A 14,136-nucleotide genomic window follows, 5' to 3' on the forward strand; every position below is an offset into this window, starting at 1 on the left:
ATTTGGAACAAAGAAATATTCATTTGTAAAAAAGAAATATTCATTTGTAAAAAAGAAATATTCATTTGCCAACAAATTTATTTACTATTAATTAGTAAATAGTATTATATAATATTATTAATTTACTATTAAATTATTTATTAATATATTAAAGAAATAATTTAATTTTTTATTGACTCTTTTGTTAATAAATACCAAAATAAAAAAAATTCAACTTAATGTAAGATTTAAAAGCAGAGTAAAGATTAAAATGACAATAATTGTTTTATTTAAACTTTGTGTACTTAAATGTATTGATATATATTTATATTTATATACACACATTTATAAAATAATTAAATTAGAGTTTTCCAATGGGGCGTTTTTCTTTCAGCAGGAAAATTTTAATCAGTGCAATTTAATGCGCCAGTGGTGCTTAAATTGCCGGAAACAAGTCCTCGAGAATGCAAGGAATCTCATTTAGATCCAAGTACTTTGTTCATTACGTGTAACTACTTTCAGATGCGTCCGATTTACATAGATATTATGAAAGGTTGAGTGAATCGTGATTCAAATATATACGCGATTATAAATTTACTAATTTTCAAAGTTACTCTTATAATGAATACACTTTAAATATATATATATATATATATATATATATATATATATATATATATATATTACATATATTTATGAATACAGGGAATTTCTGAACATTTCGAAACTTTGAATTTCGACAATCAAAAATTGAAATTTGATATTACTGCATTACGAAAATGTATTTTTCACTAATTTCATCGTTATTCGAAAATTTAGTGAAACTATAATTTTTCATTTTATTTTGTTAGCTTCAACAGTTGGTAGTTTGAAGAAATTAATTTTTATAATTGGTAGTTCTGATATTTTCTATTTTACTAAAAAAAAGAAGCTTTTTATTTTTATTACAAGTTTTGACAATTTGTAGTTTCAATTATTTTTTTGACGACGTTTTGTCTGTTAGAATTATTCATCAGTTGGTAGTTTTTAAATTTTTGTTTGTCAAAAATTCTGATTCCAAGAAATAATTGTTTCAATGATTAGTAAAAAATAATTATGAGTGAATTAAATTTTAGTAGTTGAAGGTGTCAAAGTTGGTAGTTTTAACTTTTCCTTAGTTGGAAGTTTTAATAATTGGTAGTTTTAATTCTTTTTTGTGTCAAAAACTGTTAGTTTTGAAAAATCAGTAATTCGTAGGATAACAAATTTTTATTTACAAAGTAAATTTTTATCAACTGGTAGTTTTAACTCTTTTTACGGTCAAAAATTAGTGTTTAAATTGGAAAATTATTTTTGATTTAAAGTTTCTCAGTTGGAAGTTTCAATAATTGGTAGTTTTAATTCTTTTTGGCGTCAAAAACTGGTGGTTTGGAAAAAGCAGAATTTGTAGAATCGAAAAGTTAATTTACAAGCAAATTGTATCAATTGGTAGTTTTAACTCTTTTTAGGGTCAAAAATTGGTAGTTACAACGAATATCGATTGTAGTTTAAACAATTAATTAGTGTTTGAATTGGAAAATTATTTTTGATTTAAATTTTTTCAGTTGGCAATTTCAATAATTGGTAGTTTTCATTCTTTTTTGTGTCAAAAACTGGTATTTTTAAAAAAGCAGTAATTATGCGATCAAAAAATTTTATTTTCAAGCCAATTTTAATCAATTGGTAGTTTTAACTCTTTTTAGGGTCAATAATTGGTAGTTGTGAACAATTAGTGATAGGAGGATAAAAATTTAATTTATAGGTGAGTTAAATTGAATTTGCGATAATGGAATGGATAATGGATAATGGATAATGGAAAAAGTGTGAAAATCTTTTTGTAAATAAAAAGTTATATTAATTCGATAGCAATCTTTCGATATTGTTTGAAATTCTATATTGTTGAATTCGCGGGGATTAATATGAATTCAAGAACTTGCGGTTTTCAAATCACTTCTTCGAGCAATATTGTCACGATGAGTAATTCCTGAATCGAATAGAAATTCACGTTGGATTAAATTGGAAATTGTCGATTCAATGCCAGGATTAAAGTTTCTAATAAAGTTATGTCTAGGAGGATTAAGGATTACCGATTCACACCCCCAATCTGTTTTCATCGATTTTTAACGGATAGACTTTGATTGAATTTTGACATTTCAGTTTTTTAACCAAGTTTCAAATAATATTTCCAATTTACATGACAAAATTTAAATGAAACATTTTTCAATTGGTTTTTTATTTTTTGGATAGTTGTTAATCTTAGACGCTGATTTTACTCTGCTTTAAATAAATAACTAATTAGCATATGAAAAAATTTTAGAATATTAATTATTATTAATTATATAATAATATTAATAATATATTAATAATATCTTAATATTTTAACTAATTAACAAATAAAAAAATGGTAAAAAATTCTACTTTTTTTAAACCGAGTGACTTTTTTTTAAATCAATAAATGAATGGAGAAATATATTTTATTCTAAATATTTTTTTTGTTATGAATATATTCTATTATGAATATTTTTATTATAAATATATTTTATGATAAATTTATATTTTATGAAAATGTTATTTTGATATAAATATTTTTATTATAAATATACTTTATTGTAAAAAAAATATTTTATTATAAAAATAATACATTTACTTCAGTATCGATTTTTCTTTTCTTTTTATAAAAAACACAGATTTTTTAAAAGTAATTGTGAAACTGTTTTATATTGATAGAAATATTGATTTTGAAATTTATGGATATCGTCAATTTTCAATAATTTCAATAACTTTTCAAGACTTTAAGTATCAATAAAAGTACAGATAATAACATTTATGATCAATTCATGTTGAAAGCACCATAGGCATGCATCAAGTATCAGCGAAAGCTTTATCGAATGAAAGAATAAAGTGTGAGAGGGATCAGTAAAGGCATTCTTTATGATTTTTCAATAGGGGATTTCAAAAAAAAAAATTCAATCTGTGTGTTATTGAGAATAAAGTTATTATCGTTCAACTTAGTTTTTTAAAAATTATTCACGTGTTAAAGAGTTTTCAAATAATTCTCACAAATAATTATCGATAAAAAGTTAAAACAAGTAAATAATTCTCTTTGCTCTCGTTTTTTTTTTTTTTTTGTTAGTCTTTTTGTTTTGTCTACTAAGTTCATTAATTAAATTTGAATTATATATCAATTCATTCACTTTATTCATTTATTTATTTACTTACAAATATTTTGATTGCATTAAAAATAGTTTGATTTGAATGAAAATAAAAAATATTTTGATTGTGAAAATTCTTTCATTCGAATAAAAATATTTAATACATATGAAAATATTTTATTCAATTAAAAATGTTTTGATTAAAACAAAAATATTTTAGTTCAATTAGGAATATTTTAATTGAAACAAAAATGGTTTATTTCGATTAAAAATTCCTTTACCATTTTTATTTGTAGCTGAAAATATTGTGTAATTTTTGCCAAATGAAATAGGTGACAGTTGGTATTTTTCGTTTGAATAATAATTCAATCAGTTGGAAATTGGTAGTAATTTTAATTGATAGTACTTTCATTAATTTATAGTTTTTAAATTATATTTTCAGTTGTTTGGGAAATTATTACAATTATAGTTGGTAGTTTCAATTAGCTAATAGTTATTTTTTTTATTTAATAGTTTTAAATATTATTAGAACTAAAAATTGGTAGTTTTGTCAATTATTTTTTCACAGTGTAAATTATTTTTGGTGCAAAAAATTGGTAGTTTGATAGCATTTTAAGAATTAAATATTTTTTCCAAAATTGTCAATTGGTAGTTCGCTGTTTTAATAACTGGTAGTTTATTCAATCGGTAGTTTTTAAATTGTAATATTTTCACAGTCGGTAGTTGAAAAAATCTGGTAGTTAAATGAAATATTAAATTTATTATATTTATTTATTATTATATTGAAAAAATTTGGTCAAAAAAATCAGTTTGTATCACTTTTCTATAATTAGAACATTAATTTTAAACTTGTATTAAATTTTTATTTATTTCTGACTTTTTTCTGTGATGTAATTCATCATAATATTCAAAGAATTTCTTTTACTAAATGTAGGAAGAAAAGAAAAATATTTTTATTCTTTTTACGAATGTTTTTTTTCAGAAAATAAAATGAATCTACTCTTATAGGAAAAATATTTTTAATTCTTTTATTTTTTGTGAAAAGAAGAAGAGAGTAGTATTTACTGAATGAGAGATTACTTTATTTTCTCAAGAGGGAAATTTGATAATTATGTTTGTAATTGGGTATCATTGACGCTCGTTAAAATATCGACAAAAGAGGAGAAATAAACAAGCGAAAAGTGATATAAAACGTTCTTTTCAAAGGAAATTGCGCGAAATATTAAAAAAATTCCAGTCGGAAGTCATTATCAACTACAAAAGAATATCATTATTTTTCTTCTATTCGTGAATAATGTAAAAAATTTTTACCCACTGAAAACGATAGTTATTTGAAAAACAAAACAAAAAATATATATTTGTTAATTTTTTTTTCTTTTTCCCTGACTTTTAATTGTTTTTTCTTTTGTTTTTTTTAATTACGGTTTCCTTGTTATTGTCGATATTCGATACTTGTTATTTCGGTATTTTGGAAATTGTGATTTGATACATTTGATATTCAATAACAAAACTCTATCAAAATCCATTATAACCAACTAAATCAAAAGATTTAATTAATTCTTTTTTTTTTTTTTTTTTTTGAAATATATATTTTAACTATATTTATTTAACGTTGGTATAGTTATTGAAAAATACTCTCTGTATATTATAACAATTGGAAGATAAAAAAAAATTTCACTTTATTTTGTAGTTCGTAAAATTGTTGAACACAATAGAAAATGTAATAACGGAAAAATAATGAAAGTTCTTTATAAAAAGTTTTTCTTGCTTCGTTGAATCCCCAGAAATTGAATCAGATCAGTAACATAGAGAGGATTGAGATTATTTATTTTTCTTTTTGTAAATCCTTAGTATATTAGTTTGTAAGCTTTTGTATATCTATTTATTCTTATTCTAGATAATTGGTTGTAAAATCTAAAATATATCAGTGGAATTTTTGTATCAATAAATTTTAACAAAACGTAACTGTTTGGAATTTCATTTTCTTTATGTTTTGAGATTAATCCGAATATACGCTCTGTTTTACTTCAAAAAGAATACTATTTTAGTTTATTCATTTTATTGACAATTTATTTCTACTTTTTCACATTTTTTTTTCATTTATTTGGAAAAGTTTGAATTGTAATTGAATTGTGAATTTCGAAAAGGGCTCAACTCGGTTTCTTGAAATTTTACAGGAGACAAAAAAAACTGTTTATTTCAAATAGTCGATTATTTGAGTCAAATAAATTTTTTTTCAGTGTTTGTTTAAAAAATGTTTTATTAAAGTCTAAAAATTTTTTTTTCCGAACCGGAGTTATTTTAATGGTTTTAAATTATTTTTATCTGTCACTTGTTTTTGTTGTTGTGTTTCACGTTTAGTTAATAAAAAGTGATTTCTCTTTTTCACTATAATTAAAAATTGTTTAAAATTCAAATTATAAAACTGGAAGTTGGTTATATGCAAGAGAATATGGCCTTGTTCTGTGATTATAATTATGGTTACGCTCTCAATTATGAGTATGAACATCGCAAAGAACATTATCATATTTATGATCGTTATGTGCGTATTATTACAATGATAATGTATTTTATTATCATTATTATTGTTGTTGTTATAATTATATTTTTTTTATTATTAGAATTATATTACTCTTTTTTTCTACCATTATTATTACTCTTCTTATTATTCTACTGGAACAAAAAATGTTAATGATTTTCTCTCTTAAATAAATAACATAATTTATTCATTTTTATTTTCATTATTATTTTTATTATTATTTTTATTATTATTTTTATTATTATTTTCATTGTTATTTTCATTATTATTTGTATTTTTTATTTATTGTTACAGGAAAAAAAAATGTTAATGATTTTCTTCATTGAACAAATGACAAAATTCATTTATTTCCACTTTTATTATTATGATTTTACTTTAGAAACAAAAAACGTAAATGATTTTCATTATATTGAATAAATGCCACAATTTATTCAAAGTTTCCCATCGCGTTTTGAAATTAAATTTAACGTAGTGAAATGAGCGTATGGTTCAACACTGATAATTGATTATGTTCGCTAATTGTCACATGAAATATAGTCAACCAATAAATTTTCTGATTATCAGCGAAACGGGAATAACTCTGATTTAGGGGGAAAATCAAGATTACTGTGATTATTTATCGGTGTTTCATGTGATCACGACAATTGAGAAAATTTTGGTCTCGCAATAAATCATGTAAATTGATTATATTAATTTTGTTACTTATTATTGTTAACAAAAAATGTTCTTTTTTAAACTGAATAACAATAATAATAAAAATATCTACAAAAATAAAAATAGTAATAATTTTCTTGATATTTTATATTATCTTTTACCGAGTGATAAATTCTACAACTATTTATTAACAATAATAATGATAATAATAATAATATTAAATATAAATAATTTTTTAAAATATTATTTATCTTTTTATCTTTTATAATTGCAGAAATTCAATTATTTAAAAAAAATAAAATTCTTTATATAAAATTCAACTATGTTCAAATTTTGAAAAAAATTCTCGTAAAAATCCCAATTATCTTTATAAATAATAAAATTCTTCTACAGTGTTCAATTATTTTCATAAATGTCAAAAAAATTCTTGTCCTAATTTCAATTATTTTCAATGTCTACTATTTTAATAAAATTTCCCAAATAGAATTCAATTATTATTTATTATGTTATTATTATTTTTATTACTATTGTTATTATTATTCTTATTAATATTATTGTTAGGTATTGTTATTATTATTATCATTATTATTATTATCATTATTATTATTATTATTAATATTAATATTATTAATAGAATAATCTGTTACTCTAATTTCAATAATGCTTTTATCACTTACGGTATAGTATCCACTAACCTGATCGAATCTATGATTCTGTATTTATGGTTAATAATTTAGTAAATTTCCAAACCATGAGATTCGTATCTCTAGGGAATTGGAAATTTAAATACGTATTTTTTTTTGTGTGAATATTTTATAGTTGATTCGTATATTACTTTATATTTATTTTTTTCTTGATTTCGATTATTACACCCAGAGAAATGGTATATTTGGCTCAGAACCAACTGGACTTTTTATTTGTTTGAAATACATTTTATTTGGTTTAAATAAAATTTTATTTGGCTGAAATAAAATTTTATTTGGCTCAAATATATGTTTTATTTTGTCGAATAAAAATGTTATTTAAAACAAATAAAAAGTCTAGTTGGTTCTGAGACAAATATACGTTTATTTAAGTCAAATAAAATATATATTTATTTTATTAAATAAATAATAGTTTAAATAATATTTTTCTCTGGGTGATAGGAATTAAAGTAATAATTTGCATTGGAAGGAAATAATTAGAATCGGATTATTATGGCCATTATATTGTATTGTTGGGAACATAGTACCATTATAATCATCAATAGTGGTATTATCACCATTAATAGTACCATTATTCCCATATCAATTATTGTCCCTATCATTAGTATTCTGACCACTATTGCCCCTTTCACTCCCTCCAAATTTCCTATTCCGTTTATCATTGGCATTACAGTGTGTTTCATTTTTAAAGCACCGTGATTGGTGGTTTAATTATACAACTTTGATTAGGGTGATAAAATCTAAATTTTTTTTATTCTATAAAGGGATTAATATTAATAATGATGATGATGATCCTTTGGAGAAGAACGTACCGAGGTATGTGCTGTTGGTTATAACCCAAAAAAGTTTGAGCGGATCAACCATTAAATCACATTCATCACATAAACAACACGTTTCAATAATAGGGAAAGAGAAGTGAGGGGGTGACGACAATTCCTTTGACACTATCAAAAACCGTGTATAAACACTAGATTCCGCGCGAGAATCCCGTTCTGGACTGGTGCGGAACTCATTCGAGGAGCACACCATCCATAGGGACTGGCGAGGCGATTTTTGGTCGAGGAGAGGGGGGTGTTAGAGAGAGAGAGAGAGAGAGAAAGAGGGTGGTTGTGTGGGAGGGAGAGAGAATCCCTTTTGTGGTTGAAATAGCGCGCTATCGCGGACAGCACCGGCACTCGAGGCAAGTCCCGTGATCCGCACCTGTCATCGAGGCATGCCTTTAACGCGCTATTTTCCCCCAGAGAGAAGATCGAGACGGAATGAGTGCCAGGAGAGACAGAAAGTGAACAGGAAATTACAGAGTGAATACTCGAGGAGGAAAGAGAGAAAGAGAGAGAGAGAAAAAAAAGAAATAGAAAAAAGGAGAAAGTCCGAGGTGAAAAATAAGCGAGAAAAGAGATTTTTGTGCACAACCCACGTCGAAAAATTTCATGGAAGTACCCCCTGGAAATTTCATGGAATTTCCGTGGAGATTCCGTGGAAATTCTGCAAGTTTTATATTTTAATATTATTTTGACATTTCTATTATGATTAGAGTCTAATAATAAGCTTTGTTGCAATTTTTTTTGCAAACCTTCAATGAAATACGCATTTTGCAAAAAAAATTGCAACAAAATTATTAGATTCTAAAAATGATTAGACACTCAAAAAACTGTTCTATTACATTTAATTACGAATTTTTTTAATTGTAAAATTATTCCAAAACACCAACAAATTCTTTTTCAAATAAATATTTAATCATTATTATTATTATTCCATAGGAATTAAGATTTTCAAAAAATTTTAAATTTAAACCTTTATGAAATTCAACAAATTATAAGAATATCATCACAAAACATGAAGATATCAATCACTCCGAGTTGAAGACTCGGAGTTATTGATGTCTTCATGTTTTTTAATAATTTAAATTTCCATAAAATTTTTCAAAAATATTTTAAACTATTTACAAAAATTTTAATAAAATCCTCCCTAAGAATTTAATTATTTTTACAAGTATGTAATACATTTTTTTCCCATGAATTCAATTATTTTCCTAAATAATAAAATTCTTCATAGAATTTCAATTATTTTTAATAAATTTTAAAATAAATTCCTCAAAAAATTTAATTATTTTCAAAAATTTTTTGCAAGAATTCAATTACATTTCACAAATAATAATGAAATTCTTTGATGAAATTCAAATATTTTCAAAATCTACTGTTTTAATAAAATTTTTTAAATGAATTCAATTATTTAGATAAAATGTAATAAAATGCATTGCAAGATTTTTATTATTTTCATAAATAATACAATTCTTGACAGGATTTAAATTATTTAAAAAAAAATTAATAAAAATTCGTTGCAAGAATTGAACTATTTTCCTAAGTAATAAAATTCTTTACAAGACTTCAATTATTTTCCTAAATAATAAAATTCTTCACAGGATTTTAATTATTTTTAATTCAATTTTAAGTAAATTCTTCGAAAAATGTAATTATTTTCAAAAATACCTTCAAAATTCAATTATTTTTGAAATTTCATGCTATAATGCTTTTAATATTCAATTATTATGTAAAATTTTAACTGAAATTCATTTTTAAAACCATTTTTTATTAGGAAATTCTAGGAGGATTCAATTATTTAAATACAAATGAAATGCAAATAAATAATTTATTAAATAATTGAGTGTTTCTTGAAATTGAATCCTCATAAAGAATTTTACCAACAAATTTTTAAATAATTCAATTATTTTTCGACGAATTTTAATAAAATCTTCAGGAATAATTACATTTTTCGAGGAATTCGATTAAAATTGTATTTAGAATAATTAAAATTCTATGATAAGTTTTATTATTTATGAAAATAATTGAATCCCGGTAAAAATTTTTATTATTTTTGAAAATAATGTAATGTTTGCTTTAAATTTTATCAACAATTTTTTTTAAATAATTGAAATCTTTTGAAAAATTTTATTATAAAATAGTAGATATTGAAAATGATTGAATTGAGGAAAATTTTTGAAAATAACTGAAATTTTGCCAAGAATTTTATTAAAATTTTTGAAAATTCAATTTTTCCCAGTACTTTAATAAAAATCCCTGACTTTTCCCTGATTTTCCTGACGTGGGAAGAGGGTAATCTCCTCGTCTTTCGTTTTTCACCCCCCCCCCCCCTTCGCACCTGGTGTCAAAAAATTTTCCACTCGGAGAAAATTCTCTTTAATTGGAAAATAGGTTTCAAAAAGCAAACGGAAAAATTGGTTTCATTTTTAAGAAAAGCACAAAGAAAGAAATTCACCAATTTTCGTAAATCAGAAATCGAAAAATTATGGTTGAGAAAGGAAAAAATTTTTTTTTTATTGTTGACTAGGAAAAGGGGAGGAGAGAATGTTTTTCCTTAAAGAATTTTTATCCACATCTTGGAGAGAATGAGGAAATTTTTCTTTGTACTAAACGAAAGGTACTTGTATCCAATTTTATATTAAATAGAAAGAGAAAATTCTCATCTAATATTGAGAAAAAGAGTCAGAGAGAAAGTGAAAGAGGAAGAGAGAAATATAACTATGAGAGTAAATTTTTATCCAAAGGGAAGTGATTTTCATATCTAAACGAGAGTGCACGAGGGTTTTATAGCAAAAATGCAAAAAAATAAAATAAAATTGCTCTCAAAAAGAGAAAATTTTAATCCAAGAAAATCTGGATGGAAAAAAAATTGACCTCTCATCCAAAAGACTACTTTTGAAAATTTGAATAAGTGGAAATTTGCTTACAATTAGAATAAGTTAAAAAGGCTTCCGCATGGAAAGAGAAATAAATGTATATAGAGAAAATATAAAACGGTAAAAGTAAGGCAGTAAATTATAAATTTTACTATATTTTCACTCTCTTAATTTTGAATTATTAAAAATGTTTACTAATTTTGATTATTGATTGACTTTTTGATTTTGAATTAGTAAAGTTTACTAATAAATAGTAACTAAATTACTTTTTATTAAAAAAAATATAATTGTAATTAAAAAGGAAATGAAAGATGTTTTATAAATAATGCACTCTTTTATGAATTATGATAAATTTACAATTTTTTTTTATTTATATTTTTTCTTTTTTTACTGTATATGATAGTAGCTGATGTTGCTATTTTTCAAAAAAAGGAAAAATGAGTTCTGAAATGAAATTTAAATTAAATTCAAATAACTTTATCAAAATTTAAATAAATTTAATTAAACTTAAATTCAATAAAATTTAATTAAATCTAATGGAAATTAAAATAAATTTAATTTAACTTAATAATTTTTGCCACGAAAATAAGTATATATGAACAAACTAAAATACAGTTATTTTTTTACATGGAAGACTTTTGATGTATTGTAATTGAATTTTCACTTATTCAGATTCAGGAAATATATTGTCCTACTTTGAGTAAAACTTTTTTTAATTCAAAAAATAAGTAGCCAAAAAAAAAAAAAATATGTTTGAAGTAAACACATTTTATAATTGTAAACGAACCTAATTTTTATTAAATCAAACTTATTGTGTGTTGATTCGAAATTGCTGTGCGTTTAATTCAAAAATAATTTTTTGTTGACTGTATAACGAGGATAATTATGTTTGATTCAAATAAATTTTTTTCTCAGTGTAACTATAGCATTTCGTATAGAAATATTAAAAAATACTTATGAAAAAAAAATTTGATTCAAATAACCGATTAATTGACTATTAACAATTAAATATTTACTTGAATCTAATAATATTTAATTGACTCTAATCAATATTATTAGATTCAAATAAATATTTTATTGATAATAGTCAATTAATTGGTTATTTGAATTAAATTTTTGTTTCATGTATTGTGGATATTTATAAATAAATAATATTTAATTGACTCCAATAAATATTATTTGATTCAATTAAATATTTAATTGATAATAGTTGGAGTTTTTTTGTTGTCGCCTTTGGTCAAGAAATTATTTATATAAAGGTCTATTAATATATTAAACAACTTCATTTAATTGATAATAATCAAGTAATCTGTTATTTGAATCAAACACATTTTTTTTCAGTGTATAAAAAATTGTATTTAAAAAAAATATATTTGTAGTCGAGGAACGAAAAACACTAGAGAGAGGGAGAGAGGAATTTTTGCGAAAAACTTGATACAGAGAGGAAGTAGCAACCAAGAGAGAGGTACTTGAATTCATAAGAGAGGAAATTCGTTTTAGAAAAGAGAGAGAGAGAAAGGGGGAGAAAATAACATAGTTAAAGGGTTGCTGGGTTTCTCGGGAAAAGCGTATAGACAGGAGAGAGAAAGAGAGAGAGAGAGAGAGTGAGAGAAAGAGAGAAGCATAGAGAGAGTGAAAGAGAAAAGTAGAGAGAGAGAGAGAGAGAGAGAGGAAAGCATGGTGTTGGTGAGAAAGTGCCAGAGGCAGAAGGAAAGTTATAGTGAGCCCGGGCCACGTTGAGAGACGAGAAGGATTGAGAAGGATGCAATGAGAGAAGCGGGTAATACCGGCAAGAGAAATCTACGTAGTGAATGCGTTTTCCAGGGGTGGGAATGTAACACGCGCGAGCCAAGAGCTCTGATTTGCGCAGTCGCGTCAAATTGTACGGGGAGCGCAAAATCCACCCCTTTCAGTCAATATACTGTGTCACCACGTACAAGAGAGAACGTGAAATGCCCTATACAGTGTGCCAACCCCACCATATCCAAACTGTACATGTAACCCTCCACACTTTCCAACTTTTGGTAGTCACTTGATGTCCCGGCCGTTCCACTATGCTGCTACTGCTGCTACTCTCTCTCTCTCAATATAGTCACTTTAGGTTGTCGAGAATACAAGTACTCTGTTGGGCAAGTTACTTTTTTAAAAAGTGACTCGTTAGGTTGCTTTGTAAATAGCTGCGAATTCCATTTCACGTTCCAGTTTCTTTGCTCTTTTTTCTTCCTCCCTTCCTCTCTCTCTCTCTCTCTTTAAAAAAACACTTTTATGGACATTCTGATTTAACTGCATTTGTTTTTGTTTCTCTGAAAAATTAATTTTTTGCTTAGCTGAACTTGGAATTGTTTTTATGTTGAATTAGAGAAATTTTTGAAGTATGTACTTCGAAAATTTTTGGACAAGTCTTTTTTTTTTTGTTGGAATTAAAGTTAACAATTGGTAGTTTTAATGATGTTTTTGTCTCTGTTTTTTTGTACACTCAATAAGACCAACAGTTGATAATGTTATAATGGTTGTTTTTGTTCCATGACGGATTAAAAAATTGGTAGTTTGAAGCAACGTTTTCTTTTGTGATTAACTAAACAGTTGATAGTTTAAAACCCAATTGTATGTTGTGCGAATCTTAGATGACGTAGATTAAAAATTTGGTCTAGTATTGTAGTTGGTTCAATAGTAGAAAAGTTCTATTTTGCGATAAAATTAATAGATTCAACCTTAGGTAATAGGTGGAGATTGTAATTTTAACAATTGGTAGTTTTAATGATACATTTTGTCTCGGTTTTGTTACACTCAACAAATGATAATTTTAATGGCTGTTTTTTTCCCTGACGGATTTAAAAATTGGTAGTTTGAAGCAACGTTTGCTTTTGGGATTAATTAAACAGTTGGTAGTTTAAAACCCAATTGTATGTTGTGAGAATCTTAGATGATTTTTGGTTAAAATTGATTAAAAATTGTTAATTAAACAGTTGGTGGTTTAAAACCCAATTGTATGTTGTGCGAATCTTAGATGATTTTTTGTTTAAATTGATTAAAAATTGTTAATTAAACAGTTGGTGGTTTAAAACCCAATTGTATGTTGTGTAGAATCTAGATGATTTTTTTTAATTGATTAAAAATTGTTAATTAAACATTTGGTAGTTTAAAATCCAATTGTAGGTTGTGCAAAATTTAGATGATGTTTTGTAACGAAGAAGATTAAAAATTGGGTTTAGTTTTGCAGTTAATTCAATAGTTGAAGGTTCTATTTTGAAATTAAAGTAATATATATGCAACATATATATTACTGTATATTATTAAGAATATATTAAGAATATATATAATATATTAAGAATATATTAAGAATATATCTTATATTATTAAGAGTTGAAGGTTGTAATTTTAACAATTGGTAGT

The 14,136-nt window shown here is 24.4% G+C and overlaps 1 protein-coding gene across 5 annotated transcripts in view; it reads right to left on the minus strand.

Annotated features, from left to right (window-relative positions):
- LOC122506848 (neural-cadherin) overlaps window positions 1-14,136 on the minus strand; it is a 227,424-nt gene that overhangs the window by 53,082 nt on the left and 160,206 nt on the right. The window contains exon 1 of one of the 5 annotated variants that reach the window (XM_043619213.1): window positions 7,859-8,423. The exons of the other annotated variants lie outside the window; for them this stretch is intronic. Coding sequence (XP_043475148.1) covers window positions 7,859-8,075 — 217 coding nt within the window. The 5' untranslated portion in view covers window positions 8,076-8,423. Of the gene's footprint in view, window positions 1-7,858; window positions 8,424-14,136 lie in introns of those variants that run through there. 5 annotated transcript variants of the gene reach the window in all.

This window comes from Leptopilina heterotoma, unplaced genomic scaffold (genome assembly GCF_015476425.1).
Source record: "Leptopilina heterotoma isolate Lh14 unplaced genomic scaffold, ASM1547642v1 Lhet_44, whole genome shotgun sequence".
Classification (NCBI taxonomy): Eukaryota; Metazoa; Arthropoda; class Insecta; order Hymenoptera; family Figitidae; genus Leptopilina; species Leptopilina heterotoma.